General features: G+C 41.7%; 3 protein-coding genes across 11 annotated transcripts; 2 read left to right on the forward strand and 1 right to left on the reverse strand.

The window, feature by feature from the left end:
• Positions 1-884: 884 nt before the first annotated feature.
• LOC119008615 (threonine synthase-like 1) lies at positions 885-7,110 on the reverse strand. 7 transcript variants are annotated; one of them, XM_037079128.1, is made up of 4 exons: positions 6,986-7,110; positions 3,296-4,696; positions 1,988-2,787; positions 885-1,079 (listed from the first exon to the last, which is right to left on the reverse strand). In XM_037079128.1, exons 1-4 carry the CDS (start codon positions 6,992-6,994, stop codon positions 1,076-1,078), a joined length of 2,214 nt encoding a protein of 737 aa, XP_036935023.1. In that variant the 5' UTR covers positions 6,995-7,110; the 3' UTR covers positions 885-1,075. The 7 variants fall into 7 exon arrangements, with proteins under 7 accessions (XP_036935023.1, XP_036935024.1, XP_036935022.1 ...); XM_037079129.1 differs by lacking the exons at positions 885-1,079; positions 6,986-7,110 and adding exons at positions 4,961-5,070; positions 5,265-5,528 and having other exon boundaries at positions 1,918-2,787; XM_037079127.1 differs by lacking the exon at positions 885-1,079 and having other exon boundaries at positions 1,918-2,787; positions 6,986-7,109.
• Positions 7,103-9,539, forward strand: enkur (enkurin, TRPC channel interacting protein). Its single transcript, XM_037079134.1, has 5 exons — positions 7,103-7,267; positions 8,260-8,405; positions 8,494-8,717; positions 8,897-9,043; positions 9,251-9,539. Exons 1-5 carry the CDS (start codon positions 7,188-7,190, stop codon positions 9,422-9,424), a joined length of 771 nt encoding a protein of 256 aa, XP_036935029.1. The 5' UTR covers positions 7,103-7,187; the 3' UTR covers positions 9,425-9,539.
• A 138-nt stretch (positions 9,540-9,677) lies between these two features.
• On the forward strand, positions 9,678-21,196 carry prtfdc1a (phosphoribosyl transferase domain containing 1a). Of its 3 annotated transcripts, XM_037079136.1 has the most exons (10): positions 9,678-10,486; positions 10,598-10,647; positions 11,723-11,829; positions 11,924-12,107; positions 14,329-14,394; positions 17,682-17,699; positions 18,848-18,930; positions 19,285-19,331; positions 19,438-19,514; positions 20,622-21,196. In XM_037079136.1, exons 2-10 carry the CDS (start codon positions 10,615-10,617, stop codon positions 20,667-20,669), a joined length of 663 nt encoding a protein of 220 aa, XP_036935031.1. In that variant the 5' UTR covers positions 9,678-10,486; positions 10,598-10,614; the 3' UTR covers positions 20,670-21,196. The 3 variants fall into 3 exon arrangements, with proteins under 3 accessions (XP_036935031.1, XP_036935030.1, XP_036935032.1); XM_037079135.1 differs by having other exon boundaries at positions 9,678-10,647; XM_037079137.1 differs by lacking the exon at positions 17,682-17,699 and having other exon boundaries at positions 9,678-10,647.
• The last annotated feature ends 3,089 nt before the right edge of the window (positions 21,197-24,285 follow it).

Consider the following 24,285-nt stretch of genomic DNA (forward strand, 5'->3'; position numbering starts at 1 on the left):
GGTGTCTACATAGTTTTGTCAATATAAATAACTATTCTTTCAAAGTGAAAAAGTGGAGAAAACCTGCCTCTTCTGAGTTCTGGCAGGAACAGGGAGGATGATCCACATCAGAGGACATGCAGGCGGACTGCTTTGTCAAATCTGGCCTGACTTTCCATCTATTTTAGACTGCAGTCATAAGCAATCCTGGAGATCTATGAAACGTATCTTCCTGCTCTCCTCTGCTCTCCTCGCGGCTGCTGAGGCAGCACCTGGATTTAAATGACTCGACTGATGGCCACAGAGACAGCATTCATTTCTGGACTCTCCTGTAATGGATGGCGTGACGTCGGCGGGGTGGAAAATCACCCTCGGGGGGGCGGCGGCACTCTGCCCCCTACTCTGTGTTACATGATGTTTTCTTCTGTCGGATGTGTGGCAGAGAAGAGCGATGTGTCTTTGTTGGGCTGTGCTGGAAGTCTTGTAAATATGTCTTCAGTGGAGATATTTTTACTTTAACTCTGGCTCGTATGTTGTATCTGAGCAAATACGAGGAAAAATAACCCTTTGCATTGGAAATAACACATATTTTAACAACAATCTTTAGTATCTTAAATGTCTCAGTTCCAGTAAAAAGAAAAAAAAATCACAATACACTTCCTTGTTGATCAGAAAAGGAGGAAAGGAAAGAGCTGAAAGTTCAGCCACTTCCAAGAAACTCCAGACAAGATATAGAAAATATTTTCCCCCAAAATGTCAAACTCTTCCTTTAATTCTCTCAGTCTCAAGAGCGCATACGAGAACAATATAACAACAAACACACCAGATTTACTTTGAAGGAGACTGTATGGTGCCGGATGTTAGCAGAGGAGGATGATAACAGTGTTTTTTTAAATATAATTCATAAAAATAACCCTTTCTACCTTCAGTCAGGTGGTTAATGAGTCGGCAGACACTGATAGGACGAGCGCGCCGGCTGCTTCAGCTTCACCCGGCAATTAGCGGTCTGCAAAACTCCCGGAGATCGATTCATTAGCTGTGTTTTTAATGCCACGCTGTGAGATCTGCCTCATGGCTTTGAGCTCTGCAGCGAGTTTCACCTGAGAAGAAAAGAAGTTTAGGTGAGAAAAAGGACGAGGTCAAAGAAACATGCAAACATTGGAGCAGATTCAAGGTAGAACGTGGGATGAAAACAGACTAAACGTAGTACAAGATTGCTAAACGTGAATATTTTCTAGTTTTTACTTATCTATTACAGGAAACTGAGTATCTACATGATATTTTTTTACCGTTTTGACAGGAAGTGCTCATGTTTACAGCAGCCTCATGTAACCTTACAAGTAAAACCAACTCCAAAAATAATAACAAGATGTCCAAATTTAGGGATCAGAGTCTAATCAGAACTGAAGAAAGTGTATCGTCACAGTACACTTCATGCATAAAAGTCTAGAATTAACTTAAAGATTATCTCCCTGACTACAGATATTGATTTCCCTCACGCTCGTTTATTTGACCTCCAGCCAGTAATTAATTCCTGATGTACTGTTACTGAAACGCTGCCACCCAGCAGTGTTCCCACGCGGCTGTGGCCGAGAGGCGGACACCCCCATCTAGTGGGCCGAAGCTCTGCTCTGCTCGCCGATGTAAAGAAATGTTGCATAATCAATAGCCTTTAAATCCAGTTCGAAAACTGTTAAGAGCTCCATTACAGACTCATCAGTCTGAATGTGCCCTGTGTTTTTTTTTTTTTTCTCACTCCTGCAGGCTCAGGCAGGATTTAGCTTTTTGATTCATGTCTTTAAAATCAATATTTAATCATTTTTCAATTCATTTTTGTTTGAATTTTTCACTCTTGTACTTTTCTTTCAACCTCTTATTTTCTAAATTTGACTGAAACATAACAAATAACCTGGAAAAGTAATGATTATGACGCAAACATGACATATAGATTGTATATTTTATTTTAAAATAATTAATTTTGATCAGGAAAATGCTGCAATAATCCTACATCACTTTCAAGAAGGAGTCCTGTATCATGTTCTCCACCTCCTCCACCAGCACGCTGTACTCTGGCTGACAGACGGTGTGTCTCCGCCTGCCGCTCTCCTCCAGGCATCGCATCATGTCCCTGTGTGTTTCTGGTCCGGACGCGGCTGATGCGAGCGTCTTCAGCTGCTCGACTGGATCCTCTGGAATACTTTGAATGTCTAAGGCTTCGAACACAGCGGGAGCAAATTTCCCATAGTGAGCGGTGGCACAGAGCACCACGGGACACGAGCCGTCCTGCAGCCTGTCAGCCACCACTTTGGCCACGGCGGTGTGTGTGTCCATGACGTAGCCCGTCTGCGTGCGAACGCTCTGGATGGCGGCCAAGCAGTCGTCCTCAGAGCACCAGCCGGCCTGCACCTCCCGCTGAATCCTGCCAACAAGAGGCCCGGGGACCCGAAAGTGCTGCTGCGCGTCCAGGCGTGTGAACAGCTCCCTGACAAGACGGCTGTCTCCGTCAGAGACGTGGTGGATAAACCTCTCCAGGTTGGAGGATTTCAGGATATCTATAGCCGGGGAGTGGGACGGCATCAGAGGCCGTCCCCGCAGATCGCACTCGCCGGTGGTGATAAAGTCCGTGACGATACGGTTGTGGTTGGACGCGCAGATGACTTTTCTTATCGGGATGCCCATTTGCTTGGCGTACACAGCCGACATGGCGTTGCCAAAGTTACCGGTGGGGATGCAAACATCGATGGGCTGCCCGAACTTGATAACACCGTCTCTGCACAGATCCAGATAGGCTGAGGAGTGATACACCACCTGGGAGAGGAGGCAGAGTTAAACAACATTCAAAAAACAACATTCCAGTTTTTACTCATCATCATTTAGTCCTTCTTAGTTCTTAAAGGCCCAAACAAGTCATCTGTGTTTTCTATGGCTCTAGACTTAGACTAATACAGACAAAATGAAAATCTACAGAAAATATGACCTCATGATTGAAATCAGCTGCCAAAAGATTTGCTGCTTTTCTTTGTCATATATAAACAGTAAGTTGGAAGAAATGAGCAATTTCAAGATGAATCTTTGGACTCAGAAAATTGTAATGACTGATTTTTGCACCATTTCTTTTACACTTTATAGACAAAATAATTAATTGATAAACAATCTGCAGATTAAATTGATAACAGTGAAAATAATCATTAGCTGCAGGCCTGTTTTTCTTGTTTTTTATCCATTTGTTCCAAGAATTTAGCCAATTTTTTCTTGCACATCAGATGAAATGAAATCACGTCACCTCTTGGGAAAAACTCTATTACGACTGACTGACCTGGGGCAGCAGCCGGGCCCAGTTGATGGAGTTGGCGGTGCTGAGGACGGTGCCGTACTCCACAGCGAGGTGCCCGCTCAGCCCAGACTCTCCGAACATCCTCTTAATGCTTCTCTGACAGAAGTCAAAGTCCGACCGGACGCTGACGGCTCTGGCGTTGCCCTCCCTGTAGCTCGTCATCTGGAGCTTCTGGATCTCGCTCACGCCTTCCTCCGGGAAAAACACCAGCACCCCGGTCCTGTGTCTGTCAGAGCCGCTCAGCCTGCTGAAGCCGCTCAGCACGGCGCTCCCGGTGTCTCCAGATGTGGCCACGAGAATGAGGTAGTTGCACATCTGGGGGAGGCAGTAGGCGAAGAGCTGGGGCATCAGCTGCAGGGCGAGGTCTTTGAACGAGGCGGTGGGGCCGTGAAAAAGCTCCTGGACGTACTGATTGTTGGTGAGATGTTTGACCGGTGCCACTGCCTCACTGGAAAAGTTCGACCCATATGCGTTGAATATCATTGTCCTGAGATCCACAGGAGGGACGTCCAACAGGTGAACGCACTTCTCCAGTAACACTAACGCTCGCTCTGGGTATGACATGTCCGCTAGTCTCAGCCATTCACGGGCGTCTAACTTCGGGAAGCCATTTTTGGGAACGTAGAGGCCTCCATCTGTGGCCAGACCCTCGATGACCACATCACTGAAGTATGTTTTCTGATTGGACGATCCCTGGTCAGTCCTGGTCGACACGTAGGTTTCTGCATCGCGGTTCTGATATCTCTCCACAGCTTTCACCACCTTCTCTGCCACTTCCTCCACCGTGTCCCCAGTTCCACACAGCACCCGCACGTTGAGCCACCTCTCGTAGAACTGTTTCCTGTAGCGCAGGATGTCCCTCATGGACGCCCCTGCCTCCTGGCCCACGATCCTGTTCACCTTCATCCTGGCGAGACGCTGCACGATGTCTTCGCAGTCTACGTCCAGGTAGACGACCAGTCCGGAGTCTTTGACGTGCTGCATGGCTGCAGTGTGAAGAGGGTTGGAGCCCGTCAGGGAAACAACACACCCCGAGGCAGAGAAGTTACACAAAGCGTCGCCTTCTTCCTCCAGGAAGCGCTGTCCGCCGACAGCCGCCAGCTTGGCAGCGACGGGCATCTTCCATGTCTTCTCCAGGATGTCGTCGTCCACGTCAATGACAGGGAGTCCCAGTCTGTGGGCCACTACCCTCCCCACCGTGGTCTTCCCTGCTCCAGGAGGACCCATGAGCAGGAGGTTCTTGTGCCCCAGCAGGGAGGCTCTGGTGGACAGCCATGATCTGGATGTTGGAAATGGACTCAGGCAGCATCTAACGGCTCTGAGTGCAAACCAGCCTGCATCCAGTAAACCCACTGAAGAGTCCGATGACAGCAGCCTCTTCTCCTGTGAAACAAAAAATAGCCTTGAGTACGTGAATATACGTTGCTAAGTAAGAAAGGAAGGAAGGAAGTAACATAGTCATTAAGTAAGTTTGTAAACAAGGATGGAAGAAAGTAAGCAAGGAAGTAAGTAAGTAAGGAATAATGTCATCAAGTCAGGAAAGAAGGAAAGTAGAAAGCAGTATGTCATTAAGTAAGCCAGTAAGGAAGGAAAAAAGGACGGAAGTAAGGAAGGAATGAAATAAGTATTTCGGTTAGTAAGTCAAACCTTCATTCATGTTCAAAAATCATTTATATAATGTGTTATCAGTGCAGCCAGTGTAAACAGTAGGTCAGGAGTCCTGTTTATTGATCTCCAGGAAAATTAAGGACACGATCCTGTATTTAGGACGCAGATACAACACCAATTAAATCAGAACTATATAATAATACATCAATAAGTCATAGTCTCGCCAGCAGAACTAGTGCAGGGAGCTGCCATTATAGATAACCGTGATGCTAATATGCTAGTAACCGACAGTCCAGCAATGCAAGATAATTGAGAGTAAGACATTTAAAAGACACTCACACACCTCTGACACACTGTGTTATTCAGAGCAGCTGGAGCAGCACGTGCTGTGCAGCCCGGTCACTAGTTCACAGTGACGTGTTATCATAACTTTAATTAGCAAGACACTCACGTGAAGTGTTGTAATCTTTACCTATAAACCAGGTCATATGTTCTTTAAGTGCAGCCGTGGAAAGCTACATGGTTTGTTTAAGAGGACAAAGTGCAACTCTGCGCCATGTTTCCTACTGCGGTAAAGTGAGCGATGTTATGATTTTCGTTGCGCATGAACTAGAGTAAATAGGGTAAGGATGGTCGTAGAGCACAGTGAAGGTCCTAAAAGACACATATAGCCTACGTGCTTCTGCTTATATGTGTTCATTATGAAGATTGAACAGTTTCCTCATGTTTCATCAGGTATAAGTTTTATTTTACCAATCGTTTATCTGACGAATCCAACTGATTTTTCACTCTGATGCTCTCCTTAATGATAGTTAACCCAATTGTTCCCACTGTACCTGTTTGTGAAATTTCAAAGTAAAACACTCTTTTACTCTCTTCATCCTGTAGAGTCTGCTGTGTTTGTTTCTCATGCTTTTTTTGTTTGTTTGTTTGTTTGTTTTTTAGGTGGGTTCATAGGGGTGGTCTTTTATTTTATTTTTTGTTGATTGTTAATAGTTGTTGTGGTCCGTAACCAAGAATATCATCTCCTGTCATGCATGAAATCCAGAAATATTGTTCTTGAATAGTTGAGAGAAGAACTAACCTATGAAGGAATTAGTTTGGTGAAAGGTCAAACTCAGAATAACGGAGAGAACTTTTGACTTGGTTTGACCATGAAGTAAAAATTCAAGAAATTCAAGAACAATATTTCCAGATTTCATGCATGATAGGAGATGATATTTAAAATTACTCACTCCACTCTACTGACTCCTAATATAAAATAAAAGCCCATCCCTACATATATACATAAAAAAACAAGAAACAAACACAGCAGAATCCCTACAGAGCGAAGAGTGTTTTACTGTGAAATTTCAACAAACAGGTACATTGTGAATGATTGGGTTTAATACCATTAAAAGGAGAACATCAGAGTAAACAATCACTTGGATTCGTCTGATAAATGAGCTGTAAAATAAAACTTAAACCTGATTAAACATTTATCTTTTAGGACCTTCACTTTGCTCTAGGACCATGCTTACCCTATTTACTCTAGTTCAGGCGCAACGAAAATCAGACAGCTGCCCTCTTAGTGCGATACACAACACAACGGTAAGCCTGGAGGGACAAAACTCACGATGTTCGAGAATTTAACAAAGTTCAACAAGCTTTCAGTTAAAAAAAAACGACAAAGTTAAAGTGCGAATCGCTTAAAAACACCCAGCTCATTTTACATCGCGATATCTGACAGGACGAGTGACTTTGTGCTGCATTCAAGTGCACATCGGTACTTTTGAGGTCAGTTCGCCGAGCTCCAAAATAGGTCGCGCGTTCATTGTGAGGATAGCAATATAACACAATCAATCCAAAAAGCATCAAATCAAATTAGAAAATGACTGACATATGAACTGATTCCACATTGATACACCGTGGCACATCTAATTGGTGGCCAGTGATCGTTTCTAAAAATAAAAATAAAAACAAAAAAGCAAAACAAAACAGGCTGTGCAAAGTTAGTGAGTTCCACAGCAGAATTTTAAAAAGAGAAAAAAAAAGTAGTTGTACATGAAGAATAAGTTCTCTTACCTGAGACATAGTTCGATCACATCACATTATGGACAGCTCAGATATCTCAAATTATCGAGTTACAGCTGTACTTAAACGCATCATTTGCTCCAGCAGTTGCCTGGCAACTCCCGGCAGCGTGTTGTCATGGCAAACATTTGTTTGACAGCAGCTAGCTAGTTGAACTTCTCCGCAGTCCTTTCGTCTGTCAGAGTCTTTCAAAATGTCTCAAGTTGTGCATCCACCAGAGAGCGGCTACAGTCTTGTGCCAAGGGAGGATTTTCGTGCTGAAAAACCGCCAAGGTGACGTTACTTTAAGAGCAGATTAAGCTTGATTTTCTAACGTGTTTTAGGTCAAATTTACCTAGATTCACTAGCTAGGTTAGCTAGCTAGATAGTCAGGAGAAGCTAACTTTAGCTAAGTTAGCTAAGTTTTGATTGTATAAAGTTGTCAGAACAATACAGTTAGCCAGACATAGATTAAAAAAAGAGGACTTCCATGTTTGTTAGCGTCTTCTACATTGATAGCATAAAACAAACCAGGTAGGAATTAGTTTAGAAAGTTGCTGTTATTTTAGCTAATAAGTTAGTCCAACGTTTGGTCTCATTTTAGAAAGAAATTAATAAGAAATAAGAAGCATTTAATTGTGGTTTCTTGATTCAAAATTCCCTTTGATTTATGCACAAATTATATTTTATTTTGACCTGTTGAGGTAAAGATTATGATCAATTAAAAATATGAACGTGTTTATGTATAATTGTGATCTGTGGTTTGTTTAAAGTGAATGAACTTCCATTGTGTTATGCAACACTGTTTTTGTATCATGACCAATGATTACCTTGTATGTTGTGAACAAAGGAAAGTAATCAGAAATTTACCTTCAGTATTTATGTATTTATTAAGATCCCCAGGTACCACTGCCAAGTTAGAAGCTATTGAATATAGGCTCCACGCAATTAAGAATAAATTACATCACACTACCAAACAACTAAAAGGCACCAGGGAATAAAACAAATAACAACAGAGTGAAAAAATGAATTAACTAAACAAAAAAGAAATACTAATGACAACACTGACAACAGCAACCACACAAAACCCTATTACTGTTCAGATATGTAATGTCTGATTGTAATGTATTCCACATTTTCCTCCCTCTGAACATGACATTACGTTGCCTTGATGCATCTCGATGCATGCCTGGTATTGAAGCTATGGCCATTTCTCCTAGATGATGTCCATCTTATTTAAAATGAATGACTGAAGTGAAATGACCGTTTTCATGTTGCATCTTCAGGTACATATCCAAGCATAGGCCAGCGGTCGTTCTTGAGTACAAGTCAACCAAGGATGCAATGAGGACGATGGGACCCGCAAAGGTTGAGGTGCCACTCCCTGACAAATACCTCAAGAAGCATTCAAAAGAGCCCAAATTACCTGAAAGTGAGTTCTCCTGCCGAGTATTTGACCAGCGTATGGGTGCAATTTTGCGATTGTCATTTACGTTCATGTTTACTGTACGTCCTTTTAGAGACACAGGATTCAAAAGAGGCTCGTAAATCCTGTAATGTGAGGAAACCAGCTGTTCCTGCGAGGACAGACAACCCAATTATGGGCCTTCAAACGAAGAGAGACTTTACAAAGACGACTACAGCTGTGACGACGAAACCCAAGCCTACCAGTGTGGACTCCAGAAACGGACACAAGCAGTTGCTTGAGAATTCAGGACTTGTTCCAAAGTACATCAAGAAAAAGGTATTTCTTTCGACAACACCACACACAAAGAAAAATGTAGACATATTTTGCTTATCAGTCGCATATGTTTCAGAATATATCCCCCCTCTGTATTGATCCATCCCTGGGCCCTGATTTTAATGTGTTAATCGGGCTGCTGTGAACACACTGTCTAAGGTTTCCCAGTTTTATGTTTGCAGGATTATGGAGAGGTACCTGAGTACCTGCAGCAGCGCAATGAAGAGGAGCAGAGAGCTCAGGAGGCGTACGACAGATGTGTGAAAGAGCAGAGGGAGCAGGGAGCCATGAAACACCTGTCTGACGAGGAGCGACAAGCCGTCCTGGAGGTACTCCAACACATTGCTGCACACTGGCAGTTCTTCTATCCCTAAAACCAGCAGGGGGGCCTTACAGACATCTGGGACCACTGCAGCAACACAGGAAACAATTCTGATGATTTCATGTATTTTTTTTTAAAGTCAGTCTTTCAGATAAACAAACAGCTGACTTTAATGTGAAAGTGATTGGTTTCCCTGTGTTGATCCACTGTCCAGGGCCTGAAGAAGAACTGGGATGAGCTGCACCATGAGTACCTGGGCCTCTCACTCGTCACAGACACCTTGTCAAAGAAGGCCCGCAAGGAGCGCCTGGAAGCGGCACTGAAGCAGCTGGAGACCGACATCAACCGCCTCGACAGGTTCAAGACCGTCTACATACCCATTATATAGGACTTTAAACAAAACCACTGATCAGATACACTGCGCTGTTTGTCTTGAGACGGCCACCTTAACTTCAGATATCACATGGGCTTGAGTAAAATAAAAGTCAGCATTTATATTCTCATGATGTGTCGGTTTACTTCAATTCACACTTCAACTCAACTTTATTACAGACGCAGGGTCCAGACAGAAGACACAACAGGATCACACTAAAGATATATATCATAATTATGACTTTTTATCTCATACTTTACACCTTTTATCCAACAATTTTAATTTTTTACTTTTTTTCTCATAATTTTAATGTTTTGTCTCAACTTAAACGTTTTATCTCGTAGTTTTTATCTTTCTGAATCAGAATTTTGACTTTTCATCTTATTATCTTGACCTTTGACTCGTGATTTTGATTTACTGTTTCATAATTAGGACTTACAATGGTAATAATGTTTTCATCTTTAACTGGCAGAAAAGGTCATCAAAGAAAACTGGGTTACCAAAATAATTCTTACTGTCTGCAGACACTCTAAATTCATGATGTTTTTTAGTCATATGGCAAAAATGTTTTCACAGTGTTGCTCTCAGTCAAAGATGATGTGATTTTAAAGTGAAATTTGTAATTTAACGCTTTCTGTGAGTGGAGCTTTTGTTTGAGAAGGTCAATTTTGAGCTCCAGATAATGACAAACAGTTATTTCTTTATTTCAACCTTCATCACCTGCCTTACAAATGGAGTTTATTGGGAAACTCTTTTGAGTGTTTAGATAGTTGGTTATGAAAACATCCTTTTAAATCAATTTCTTTCTGACTTAATAACTGAATCCAAGTATTTGTGGTTCATTCTCCCTCAGCGGCTTGTGATGCGGCCACAGGCCAGCATTGCATCACATGAAGCTGATTATCCCTGTAATTCTTCCCTGACTAACACAACGCTGTCCTTATACGCAAATGACTCGAGCGTGATCCCACAGCACATGTGGCCGAGCCAGGAGTCCCTCTGGATGTCTTTCAGTTTCTTTTGTTGCTCTTAGTTTTTGTGAATGGTCTCTGAAGGGACAGGACACAACACAACGCAGTAAGTACTACTTTGGTGATCACAGACTACAAATGTCTCAGAGGACGATGGAAGGCTTTTTGATTATTTGTTCCAGTGTATGTTCAGTAAACTGTTCCTGCGTGTTTCCAGTAATCCTAACCTGAGAAATGGACAACGCAGGAGTCAGAAGAGGAATTGTGGTATGTTCAATGCAAATATCCTGCCAAATATTCCAATGATGAATTCAGAAGTCATTTTTATAATCCAGCATGAACACAGAATGATTATTTTGTGTAGTTATTAGCTCAGCTATTACAGCTGTGGTAAGCAGATAACATGTTTGTTCTCTGAAGGAATTCCTTCAAGTCATCATTTGAGTAATTTAACAGTAAGCAGCTTTTAATGAACCTTCAAGGTTTTTGTTTGTTATGAACCCAAAAGACAAATAAGGACTCACTAACTGTAGTAAGTTAGAGATGCAAAGGGTTAGCTATCCTTCTGTATTTCCTCCATACATATTATCAGTCTTTAATTCTGCTGTTGCTAGCTCCAAAATTATACTTGCCGTCATTTCTTTCAAGTCAAACTAAAGTTACCAAACTGCTAAGTTCTGTTCCCAGTTGAATTTTAGTTTTTAAGGTCCAATATGTAAACATTTTGGAAAGTGTAGGAGTAACAGTTTTTTCGTTTGTTGTTTTTTTTTTTTTTTTTACATTATGATGTCTGTGTGTTGAGTTGCAAAGCATCTTTAGCTTGTTAACCAGCTAAACAACGACCTGTCCCGGTTGCTAGCTCCAGTGCTAGTGATTGCAAACACCAACACTCCCTCTTTCAAGCTAGCTTCACGGCTAACTGAGCTAACAAGCTAACAGCAGCTACAGTTTGCAGCAGTTAGTGGTGATATGCTGCTTCTCCATATTTATTTTAAATAAATTCAACAGATGGCCAATTCTTAAATATTGCACCTTTAAGATCACCAGATTTTGAAATGACCTAACAAGACTTCCTTCAGCAACATTTCAAATAGTTATGCCAAGAAATACCTGATTATATTTCTTAGACTTTGGAAAGCCAGCGGCTCCTCCTTAAACAGAATTTATTGATCCAAGCGAGGGGAAATTTGTTGCTTCTTTTCTAGTAGAAATATCACAATGTACAGAAATTATAAGAAACATATTTAATAGAGAATAGATAATTAAAAGTAAGATGAAATTTAAAAAAAATGTAGCAAGAATATGTGCATTTAACAACCTAATCGTAATCTGTCTGTCGTAGATAAAAGATGACTGGCCAGGATATAGTCTGGACCTGTTCACCTACCCTGAACACTACCATGAAGACATAGAGACTGTGTATATTCCACATGGAGTCATCATGAACAGGTAAAACACATTCTTATAAACACACCTGCCCAGCTTTTGTTTAAAAATTGCTTCCTGCTCATTTGTACTTGTCCTGATGTAATCCCCTCATTAGGATCGAGCGTGTGGCTCGCTACATCATGGACGACTTCGGGGACAACAACATCATGGTGCTGTGTGTCCTGAAGGGAGGATACAAGTTCTGCGCAGACCTGGTGGAGTTCATCAAGGTGCTCGGCCGTAACTCCAACAAGTACCTGGAGACCCGGGTGGAGTTCATCCGCCTGAAGAGCTACCTGGTGGGTGTACTAACACGGTGCCACACACAGTGAACAAGGTTTCGTGCTTTTGAGCATTATTGCAGATCAGATATTAACTGTCAGACCTGCAGGATTTGTTTTAGTCATGAGCTACAGCTTCCCCTGTTTGAGTCCAGCCAGGAATCTTTGTTGCAAGTCATTCACAGCTTTATCAATTTAAAAAAAAAAAAAAAGAAGAATGCAAAACAAAGGCCCCACTAAACAATTTATTCGAGTCTTTCCTTTCTTTGAGACCATTATGCAGTGTTGAGATGATTAGTCAATCTTTTGATAAATCATTTATAGAGGGAAAATGCCATTTTTTTCTTATTTCCAGCCTCTTAAGTGCAAGAATTTCATGTATTTCTCACATTTATACCCCGGTGGACTGAATATCTTTTGAGAGTTGGTCTGATGGGTTGACATCTTATCAGTAAAATGTAAAAATCTAAAGTGTGGCCCGTGAGCCAAAGCCAAAGTTGGCCCACTATCAGGTTATATTTAGCCTGTCAGTGTGTACAAAGTTACCAATTGATTGAGACAAATGATAATATACAATGCTGGCTTATTTTTGTAAGGGAAAAATGCTCTTTAAATGTGTAGGATCCCTAATTATTCATTACATTTAAGAATCTGAGCCTGAGAGGAAGAGCTACGCCGTCAGCTATTTTGAGAATTGATTGATTGTCTTGGTCATTTAATTATAAGAGAAATTATCAGTGCTCAATGCTATGTCACAGTGAATCTTTGTGTTTTGGACTATTAGATGACCAATACATGCAATGTGAGGAATTCATTTTAGGCTTTAGGTATTTGAGATTAGCATTTTTCATTACTTTTGGACATTTGATTGATTCAATGTTTGAAAGACTAATGATAATTGAATATAATCCTTAGTTACACCCCTTCCTTCATGCACCAAAGACACTCTTTTACCGTGAAGGTAAAGTTTGCATCCGATCCACCAGATGTCACTGTTGTTCATGTTTAACAAAGAGAGCGCTCAACCAGTTCAGGACACCTCAAGGACGATTGATCGTGGAGCGACTGCAGAGCTCAGGTCATGAACGTTAATTGGAGCTGCTGCTGCTGCTGCTGCTGCTGCTGCCAAGAGAAACAGGCCACGACACCGTCTAACACCTGGAACGTATAAACCGAGGAATTAACCGTGGAAATGATGTAGTGATGTTTACAATGACATCGCTTTGCAATTGTCAACACAGTCACTTATTATTCTTTACTGTGTTTTGGCGCAGAGCTCATCCAGAATGTTTCTGATTTACATTTCCCTGCATGTGGTCGCGAGGGAGGACTAACTATTTGTACTTTAAGAACTGGCTTTCACATGTACTTAAGCAGCTATAAAGACAGACTAAATTGATTTATAGATTGTTTTGTTTTGGGTTTTGGCTTGTTCGATCAGTTAAACCACACTGAGGTCAGACTGAAACATTTGAAGTCTTCTTTAAGGCCAACAAAACGATTTTTACCACCTTACAGAATAAAATTAATTCACCCATGTCAGGACAATTGTACACAGCTGCCTGCCATCCAGATCGACATATAAAACACACAATACGTTGACAGAGGATGAAGACTCGCTCCTTCATTGAAAAATCTATACTTTTTCATTGTTTAATGTAGAAAAAGATAAAGAAACTGTCTAAGAATGTAGAAAAGGTAATGAGGCTCCTTAAAAGTAAAATATAAATAACATCATAATTACATTTTCTTTTGGGGCTACAAACAACATGGAGACAAGCAGCAGTCCTTGTTACTACAGCAGACGACAGTGTGTGAGTGATGACGCTGCTTGTTAGTCAGTCTGGCTGGTCATGATGGAGTCACATGACCTGCCCCCAGGGAAGGGATTCTGTCCATGTCAGTGCCCCTCTTATCCAAGTGATGCATCTGTAACCGGCCGACTCTAAACTTCAAAGCTGTCGCTCTTCAAAGCTTTGTGCTGAGCCTCCTCCTACAGGCACGGAGACGATATTTTACACTCAGTGCGAAATAAGTCTCCCTTTGTGTGTTTGGCTTGCGTGAATGCCGCAGACAGTAGAGCCGAAATACTGAGAAAGACAAGAGAGAACATATGGAACTCTATGTCTCAGTCTGACGTTTATTGTGAAGAATAAATCTTTTTTTTTTATGCAAACAAGCTGAATAAAATCATTGTATGTTCTGATGCATCTTCCCTTTTTCGTCTTCTCCTCCTCAGAATGACCAGTCAACGGAGGAGCTGCACATCATAGGAAGCCGAGATCTGTCTTTCCTGCGTGGAAAGGTGAGTGTAAATAAAGCTTCCTACGTAGCTTTGGATATTATTAAGTCCTCTTTGTTAGTATATGAATGAAACTGCCTCGGCCTCAAGATGGAGCTGTCAGATAAACCCTCAGTAGGTGAGGACTTTTACACAGGTGAACAAAAGAGTTTTCCTCTGAGAATACTTTGCATTTTTTAGCATAATGTTTCGTTTTTTTGTTTTTATTGCTCCAAACTCTCCCTCAGACCAGAACACACACTTTAAAGATTTCTCTTCATAACCGTCCTCGGCTGTACAAAAAAGAATACTGCAAGTTCATTTCATCTTCGAGTATATTTCCCAAGTGTACTTTATAAGACTTATATAAGACATAGTAAGTAAACTAATATCAGTGCACTAGTCCTATGCCTGCAAGTAGAGGTAGCAGAGGTCCACACCTTCCTTACTCAAGTAGAAGTTCAGATACTCGTGTAGAAAAAAAGACAGACTGATAAAAGTAGATGTACAGATTCAAGTTAAAAATAATAAAGTACAGGCTCTGAAATGTAATCAAAGTATAAAAGTGTCCCTCTGAAAGACAATTCTACCGACCATTTTTGCTGGAGCTCACGTCATGGTCGTATCATTTAAAGACTAGCAAACTTAAAGGTAGAATCAGTAGGGTTTGTCTGAGCTGTTTGTAAATGCAACTCAAAGATGGTTTATTGTTGAGTTTCATGCCCTGGACGTCAAATACTGACATTTTGGGTTGGTAAAGCATCCTGAGCAGCAACAAAGTTAGAATAAAAGGAAAATCCAGGCTGAAGGCTGCAGTTACGAGACACTTACACACCTTTTCTTCCCATTCCAGCCTCCCTCTCTGCCTGTTTCTGATGTCTTACGTCTTTTATGTCGTTATGTGGGATATTTACGGGATAGGTTGAAATCAGTCTTGTATCAAAACTAAAGGAATTAGCCTGATTTTAATATACAAGGAGAAGAAAGTACAGATGTTTGTGTAGTTAAATGTAGAGAGGCAAAGTCAAAAGTTGTCAAAAAAATAAAGTTCAGATCAGATAATCTACAGTATATCAAGTACTGAAAGCATGCCCTCTTGTTTTCAGTTAAAAGGAGTCTCCCACACTTGGATAAACTTCTGTTTTTGTAAGGGGCCTTTCAGCAGAACAAATGTTCCCACAAAGCAGATTTACTGACAACTGAGGAGTCTCCGGAGCGCACAGGATCACGAGGAATGATCTGTCCTCATTCTCTGAGATACACACAGCCTTACTCAGCTGAATGGGAGCACAAATATGCCCGCACGCGTTGGCTTCAAAAAGACTGATGCTGAATTCCCTCGACTGAGATGTCAGAATGTGCCGTAGCTAAGATGCATTTGCTCCGTGGGTATTAAAGGTCAGCGGGAGGCTGACCACCATCTTGCACAGAAAACATGAATCATCCACTTTGTGTTACTGGAGTTGACGCTCTTGTTTCAATCCTTCCTTCAACTATTAAATCTCCCACGAGGTCTTGGGTATTTAAAAAAGACAAATTGTTAGTCATCGGTTTATATGAGCCTTATTCAGAGCTGTTGCTGAGTCACAGCTCCAGGTAGATTATACCTGCGTGGTGCGACTGACGCTCCTGCTTTAAAACCTGCTGATATTGACGATGTAATGACAGCACTGACACGATGAAGGTTGTGTTGAAGAGTGAGCAGGTTGTCAAGTTTCAGCTGTCTTTCTAAAAACTTACCCAGAATCTGTCGCACCCTCAGTTGTCTTTATCCAAAGTGTTGCTAATCGGGATCGTCAATGTTTAAATGTAGCACAGCTTTAAATGTGAAACAGTTTTTGAACTTCTGGAGGAGGAACTATTGCAGCATGGTTGAAACACCTGTGCTGAGAGCAAAATGTTGAGTGTTGTTTGAGGCTCATAAAACAAACAGTCCCCCGTTTCAACCAAATCACCAGAATAATCTTTACAGACACTTTTTTAGTTCTTTATTTTGAAGTTTGTTTCTTTGGGTTCAGTTTCTTTAGGTCCACACTGTGCTAGGTGGGTTAGTGTTCGGTGTAGGCACAAAAGCAACCTAGTTTGAATTAAGAAAAGATGGTGTTTTGTCTCCTTTATAATAGATAGAAATAATTATGATTCCTCCTTGGAAATACCAGGTTTTGGTGCCACAATCATGACTGGAAAATGTCCTGACTTCTCGTTGAACTTATCCAGTTATGTCTCATTAAAAATATCTGGTATACTTACCCCTAACAAAGCTGGAAAACATCCCTATCTCTCACCAATTGTATTTGGTTTTGTTGACTCGGACATGGCTGGAATTTTTCCTGTTGCCTGATAAAAAATATCCAGTGTTCTTGCCACTAACATGGCCTGTAAATGTCCCGGGATCTCATGTAAAGTATCTGTTGTTGTCACTACAAACACAACTGGACATCTCGTTAAAAATGTACTGTTTCGTTGCCAGTAACACAGCAGAAATTATGCCAACATTTTGTAAAATATATCCTTTTTTGGGGGCAGTAACACAGCTGGAATTGACCTGATGTCTCGTCGGTACTATCTGGTTTTGTTGTCACAAACGCTTCTGGAAAAGTCTGTAGATCTTGTTGATAATATCTGGTTTTGTTGCCTATCTTTCTAAAACACCAGTTTTTGAATGACCTCTCCCTCTTCAGCTCTCAGTGCTTTTAGAGCATTTTGGTCGTTGCCTACTTTGCTTATCATAGATCAGGTTTTTTCTTCGCCAGAGTCAGGATTGATTGTTTGAGCTCCAGGAATCACACGCCCCCCCGGAGAGCTACATATCCAAAATAACAATGCTGTACAGTCAAATATCTGTCAGTTCACAGTTGGCTGTACAGTATGTTTACAGTTTAGTCATGTTTGAGTTTATTTACACGTCCTCGTCGACTCTCTCGGTGTTGTGTAACAGTGTTCAGGTGTGGACCGGGAACATTGGCCGGCTGCCTGCATTCTCTCCGATCGCTCTCCCCAAACCATAGATACTCTCCACTGGGCTCACAAAGAGCCCCATACACCCGGCCAAGGGAACAAGGAGCCGTTTGAAAGGCTCCAGCAGGGGAAAGTGTGCAGCACCCGGACACTTTGCACTGATTTTTTTGCTCACTCACTGAAGACACAGATGTTCATGACTGTGTAGAAGAGAATGAATCGTCTGGGGTTTTTTTGTTCAGCTGCTGAAGATGCTGCCAGCCGTGTTGCTATAGTTTCAACTGTGTTCAAATTCAATGGCGATGTTTTACTGATGTTTGTCCTCTCTTCTTTTCTTTTCCCATGTCACGAAGTGTGTGCTCGTTGTCGAGGTGAGTCTCCGGCGCAAGTGATCTTCCCGCCCATCTGTTCTGACTAACTGAATTAATTCTATGGAACACGTCCTTCTAGTTTGATGCCTTTGACGTGTTGTGTAAGCCCTTCTCTTAGTGCGACTGAGAGGCTATTGTGCTGTTGTTTGTCTTTTGGTTTATGAAAGGACGAAAAGAAAAAAAAACACTCTCTCTTTGAGATCATGTTTCACTCACACACACTCACAATATCACAATGGTCGTCTTGTTGTTGTTTTGAATGGGCGGCATCTTAAGCGGAGACTCTGCAGGTGAGCAGGGTGACATTTAATGAATAGATATCACCGTGATACATCCCCAGGTGACTACGCATTGTCTTTAATAATTATGTGTGTGTGACATGTTATGTTTAAATACCCAAATGAGAGATGGATTTCCAGAACAGACATCTGAATAAAGCCAGGATGCATTGTGTCGACATGTTCTATCATGTTCTATCACTCTATCATTGCCCATGTTTTTAGGAATAAAGTTGTTGATATAAATCAGGCGATGTTTAATATGTGAACAAACCCTTCCCTAAAAGCCTCCAGAATACAGAATATGAGGCATTATCTAATTAATTATTTGCAGAAATCTGGATTTGGATAAAGCATCATTCTTCAGAGACATGTAGATATATTTTTATCACTGCATGTGTCCGAAAGAAAATGTCGACGACCATAAAAAATCAATTTCATGACTTTGGGGAATAAAATGTTGAGGCTATGAATGATAAATGATGATACATACAAACTTCAGAATATGAATATCAGAATATCTTTAACTAGATTTTGGATATGTCACATTTAAATTATGTCAATGAGGCTATAAAAAACGTCGCCTCTTCCAAGTCAGGTCAATTAAAGTTTCCAGTTTGATTTATTTTTTCATGCTGGAACTTTACTTCAGACACTTGACTTGAAACAACAATAGAGTTCAAGTCCTTATAATGTGTGAAATATGACCTGCATGTGTTATTTTGTTATTAACATATAGTTAAATCACAGTTAGAAACAGTTTCCCACCCTACAGTCTCCACATTTGTCTGTCACTCTGCACTCGAGTGTCCCTCATCCGTCCCTCCTTTCTTCATCTCTCCCTCTTCCTTTGCTCTTCCCCTCCCTCAGGCCATAGTCGACACAGGAAAGACCATGAAGGCCCTTCTGAAGCATGTGGAGACCTTTGAACCCAAGATGGTCAAGGTCGCAGGGTGAGCCAGTCGTTCGGTCCTCTGTGTTGTTCCCACCACCAGGGGAAATGCCGAGCGCGTGACGAGGGCGAGAGGAAGATATCACTCGTCCACTGCCTCTATCTGTTGTTACTGTTCACTCCAACATCACAGACACCAGATCTTTTTTTGATACATGAGTCATGTTGAACGTCGGTCTCCTCTTTTACTGCATCTTTAAATTGGGATTTTTAGGATTAAAATGAACAGGCAGAAATTAAATTGTATTACTTTTTCTTTAAATAGGAGAGATAAAGTTGAGGTTATGGTTTCTTTACATGGTGCTCAGATGAACTTTATCAGTTTCTAAATTTAAATATATGTCGTGTGTTTCAGGCTGTTGGTGAAGAGGGTTCCTAACATGGCTGAAAATCTGACAGACTGTAAGTAACGCATTTCGTATTTCTTTATCCTTCGGCCTCAAATGAATTTCAGCATTGACGCCCATGATGCAACACCTGACACCCTCGTCTGTGTTTGCTCCGACAGATGTTGGATTCGAAATCCCAAACCGCTTCGTTGTCGGCTACGCGTTGGACTACAATGAATACTTCCGCGACCTGAATGTAAGTCCTGACTCTGCTGCACGCGGCACATGACCTTTTGAAGAGTTGAGAGTCAGAGATGAAAGAGGCGGATGGGGGTAAACAGCACAAATCAAAGAGATGGCAGCCTCCTCTCTGAAACCCAAACTCACCCAACAGGTATCCACCCTGCCTGAGGAGACTTTACATGAAGGCAGAGCAGCTCAAATAGCTGAGTTTGCTCTGTCGAGAGCTTCTCTGACAGATGAGGGAAACAATGAATGTTAGCGTCGCTTTTGCACGACAGCTTTTTAGTGGAAGGCCGCTGACGGTGATCGTCAGGCGTCAGCATGTGGTCTGTCTGTAGTCACTGGCACTTCTTTGACCTTTTCTCATCATTTTTATATTTCGCCATCATGCCAAAAATCAAAGCCCCCCTCTCCCGACACTCCTCTCCCTTCTGACTGCTTCACCCAGCTTTCTCCTCCACGAGCGTTGAGTCAGGCTTGCAAACCAATCCTCTGTTTTCTTTGTCGCGCCCCTGACATCTTATTCCGAGCCAGATTTCTCACTCTGAAATTAGTAAGCGCAAACTTATGTGAACTTTGTCTCATTTTAATATCTGCGAGGACGTGGCCTCGAATTTACCTCTGACTCATGCGCAACACTAAGCCCGGATCGACTCCCAATCGCTTTGTGTTCGTGTGTGTGTTCACGTGGGTGTGTGTGTGTGTGTGTGTGTGTGCTGCAAGCACTGTATGTGCTGCTGCGCGTGTTTGAGGGGGGTGGTATTCATTGCGAAAGTTTTGAAGGAGGGCGACCTGTGGAATGTGGAGGTTAGTTAAAGCTTCCCGTCTTATCTGTCCTTATCCTACACAAGAAATATGAGTTGAACCCCCGGGACGCCCAAACTTAGATTAATGAATGTGTCATATCTTTGTAGATTACCTTCCCTGCTTTTAAAAATGATTGCACGCTTCATCTTTTCTTACTGTAAATGTATAGGACATGCTGGAATTCCCCACAGGTCAGCGTGATCTTAAACAAATACGTTGCTGTTGTCAGATGCAAAGTTTTGGACAGGGTTGAAACATTGCAGTTTCACAAGCTCATTTTTCTGTCTCCCACTTCTTCTTCGTCTCCTTTCAGCACATCTGTGTCATCAGCAAGACCGGGAAGATGAAGTACAAGGTTTGAGAAGAATGAGAAGAATTAAAGAAATGCAGTTGAAGCAACACAAAACAAGACATTCATCTACCTTCTTCAGTGACAAGTGAAAGGTTCAGTTTTGTTTCTGTAACAGCCGGTCTTTGCTCGACTGCTTCAGTGAGGCATGCGTTTAAAAAAAAAAGCTTTTATTTTTGTATGTCACTTTAAAATGAATCAGAAAATGTCTTTAGAATGTGATGTAATTGTTGCCTCACCCTCCTTTCCCTGTATTTTGTTGTGATGCACACGGGAACAAACAAAATTTGGACGGATAAAAGAAAGAAGCGCTGCCCATTAGGGGAGGACGTTGGTGACAGATGGAGAGAGCGTATGGACGCTGGCATCCCTGTGCCTGGATGACGCCCACTCTGACTCATGGAAAACACACAGTGGGTGCAGCAGGCGGCGTCTCTGTTTGTTCCAGACTTTAATCAGGCCCGACTGGGAAAAGGCACGAGGATTCAACTGAGTATTTGGCAAAAGTTGACCTGGAAATTAAACCTGGAGTAATTTTCTATGACGTGTCACTACTTTTTACACTAAAACTCAGTCTCACAGGCAATTTTAATGCAACACACAACTAGCTGATACTGTTCCAGTGAGTACAAACTGACAAGGAACAAAACTTTTGATGGTCTGTTTTAATTCATTTAAAACCCTTAAAGGAACAGTTCACCCAAAATAAAATTCAGTCTTTGTCACTTCACCCTCATGCCGATGGAAAGTTGGATAAAGTTTTGTAGTCCACAGAACATTTGTGGAGGTTCATAGCAAAACAGTGTTGCAGGAGATGGGGACAAAAGCGAAACAGAAAATGGCTCAATACAACTTTTCGGGCATAATCGACATTATTTTCACCCTCAACAAGCAGTCAAGCATGCTCACTCCTTTCAGACACGTTGCATGATATCACTTTTAGCTGAGCAGCTGACGAAACCTTTTTTTTTGCTTGAAAAAAGGGCGTAAATAATGTCTTTTCAAATCTGTTTGAGATCTCTGGGCTTCCAGAGTCTTGGATTACACCAGAAATGCTGAAATGCTGAAATACTTAAGTTGTTTAGGAGAATGCTGTCTTGCTGTTTTGCTGTGAGGCTCCAGTGTTTTTTTGTTTTTGGACTACAGAACTTCACCAGACTTTCCATCAACACGAGGGTGAGTAAATAATGACAGAATTTAAATTATTGGGTGAACTGTTCCTTTAAAAAAAATTTAAAAGTAACTATAGTTTTTTGTCGATTCCAGCAACCTCTTCGGAGACCAAAATTAAACTTTGGCTTCCTGACAGATTCCTTCCCCTCACCTCAATTCATCCCCAGAACTCCAACATGATTATAATAGTTTTAGACTGACAGCCATTAAGAATAATTATAATAACTACACCGAAGTATCCAGTTGTCTCGCTGGTGGGCTTGTTTGCTTATGTAGGCCAAATAGAGGCATCAGTATTAAATTAAGACTTTTTCATAGCCAGTTAAAAGTCCTTTTATCAAAAGAAAAAAATATATACACAAAGATGTCTTAATGTCACTAAATCACTCATAAACAAACACTGGGCATGTTGTGTTTTTACAAGGTTCATGGTGCTGCGCTTAAACTCTCAGTGCTCTGGAATACAGACATACAAACACCACACACACACACACACACAGATATTTTGTATGATCTGCTGCCATTGTTGGGGTAACTTAAGAGAGTCAATTGTGCATGTCGACAAACAGAGCAGAGCACGCTTCACTTGCTCTCGGGGGGTGTTATCATGTCGCTACGCACTCTCGACTCTCAATCACCTGAAAACTCTAAACAGCTGTCAAATCACGTAACAGGAATGCTTTCACACACACGAGAATTATTCTGGGAGTGTAAAGGTTTTGGATGATTTGTCATCACGATCAAGGTTTTTGTCTCTTAACCATCAGGGCTCCATCTGTGGACCACCGAGGTCTACGGTGTTGCAATTCAAACGCTGTGTTTTTGTGACGTTTTCTTAACACGTTTGTCTTTAAGCCAAAGGTAATGGTCCAGCTCCACCAGCGAGGCCTCTCCAAGTTAAATGACCTGATAAATAAGTTGCTGTTCTGATGATATGAGTGACTGCAAACAAAAGAGAGCTCTGGTAAAGTTTGCAGCGCTCGGTTTCCATGTTGTGCTTTCAAAGTGCTCTCAGGTTTCAAGCCCGCGGAGGTAAACAACACCTTTGCTAATACATTTAAAGGGAACCCTCAATTCGGCCAAGTTTTATTACTTGTCCGTGACCTCTGAGGTGCAGATAAGCGAGAGTGAAGAAACTCAACAAATTACACAGCTTTTTGGTCGGATGCTATCTGTGCAGCCTCAGCCACAAAGACCCCCATTGTACCTCCAGCTGCAGCCCTGTGTGTCCTTATCGTAAAACATCAGCACTTGGCGGTGGTGGTTAACTTATCCCAGCGCTAATGCCCCCCGCACTGCCCTGGGAACCCAGAGGCCATTGTCCCTCACCTTGATGCAGGTTTTGGTGAAAGCGAGATGGGACAAAAAGCCTCGCAGGTTTCACATGCTGCGTCTTTGTAGTGCTCCGTCGGGGGAACAGAGGACGGGGCCGACCGCAGAAAGTAGGCTACAGGTAAACTGCGAGCGAAACAAAAGGAACAAAACGGGAATTGTACATTTGAATGGCCACACATCTATGCATTTGACATATGAAGCCTGTGGTTAGAGACAGAGCAGCGGGGTTTCATTTCACCATCACCATCAACAGACAGAGCATGTGTACTCTGCAAACCTTATTTTCATCATGCTGTCTTTAAAGGAACAGTCTGACGCTTTGCATAATACGCTAATTCACTTTTTTGCTGGGGGTTAGATGAGAAGGTTCTTATATCTGTTAAATATGAAGCTACATTACTGCTACTAGATAGTTTGCTTATCTTGGCAAACACTTTTAGAAGAGTTCTTGTCTGGTGTGCCAGTCATAATGCTAGGCTAGGCTAACTATCACTGGCTGTAACGTCATGTGAAAAGCACTACATTTTGGAAAATTTGCTTAGTGGATCTTTTGCTATCTTTTGAGTTATGTGCCTGTGTAGCTTGAGCGGGGAGTTGGTTAGCTTAGCTTTGCATAAAGACAGGATCGCCATGGCTAGCTGTTTGGCTAGCCTGTCTTTATGCTAAGCTAGGCAAACCCTTTTGTAGTTGTAGCTCAATTCTTAAAGGAATACTTAGCCATTTTAGAAAAAACACTTATTGGCTTTCTTAAGATGAGTGACTATTGAATGAATTACTATTTCTTTAACATAAGACCTCTTCAGTGTCACATTAACATCATTTCTGTTCCCTTCATATGTGCTTAATAAAGCTGCCTTAAATTAGAATATGATATTTCTTTGACCATGAATTTAGAAAGTTTACACCTTTCATTCCTAGTATGGATGTGAATAAATTCTGCCTCACTGACGTATCTTGGGTCCGCAAATAGAAAGAACATCCCCTCGCGTGTTCATTGTGCTCTAGTTAGGGATGGGCCAGCCACAGGGCTTGATAGATTGACTGCTGCTGGGTTTCATCCAGTCATTAGACTCTGTGCCAGATCCACTTATACAACCTGGAGTGGGGAGCGATTCCCATC

Source organism: Acanthopagrus latus, chromosome 19, assembly GCF_904848185.1.
Source record: "Acanthopagrus latus isolate v.2019 chromosome 19, fAcaLat1.1, whole genome shotgun sequence".
Classification (NCBI taxonomy): Eukaryota; Metazoa; Chordata; class Actinopteri; order Spariformes; family Sparidae; genus Acanthopagrus; species Acanthopagrus latus.

Excerpts from the sequence above, each read along its gene's own strand:
- LOC119008615 (XM_037079128.1), bottom strand. Across the intron at positions 2,788-3,295 it reads GGGCCCGGCTGCTGCCCCAG|GTGGTGTATCACTCCTCAGC; the intron begins GTCAGTCAGTCG and ends CTCCTCTCCCAG.
- enkur (XM_037079134.1), top strand. The coding sequence starts at position 7,188 with ATGTCTCAAGTTGTGCATCCACCAGAGAGCGGCTACAGTCTTGTGCCA. Across the intron at positions 7,268-8,259 it reads CGTGCTGAAAAACCGCCAAG|GTACATATCCAAGCATAGGC; the intron begins GTGACGTTACTT and ends TTGCATCTTCAG. Across the intron at positions 9,044-9,250 it reads AGCGACAAGCCGTCCTGGAG|GGCCTGAAGAAGAACTGGGA; the intron begins GTACTCCAACAC and ends TCCACTGTCCAG.
- prtfdc1a (XM_037079135.1), top strand. The coding sequence starts at position 10,615 with ATGGACAACGCAGGAGTCAGAAGAGGAATTGTG. Across the intron at positions 10,648-11,722 it reads GAGTCAGAAGAGGAATTGTG|ATAAAAGATGACTGGCCAGG; the intron begins GTATGTTCAATG and ends TGTCTGTCGTAG. Across the intron at positions 19,515-20,621 it reads AATACTTCCGCGACCTGAAT|CACATCTGTGTCATCAGCAA; the intron begins GTAAGTCCTGAC and ends GTCTCCTTTCAG.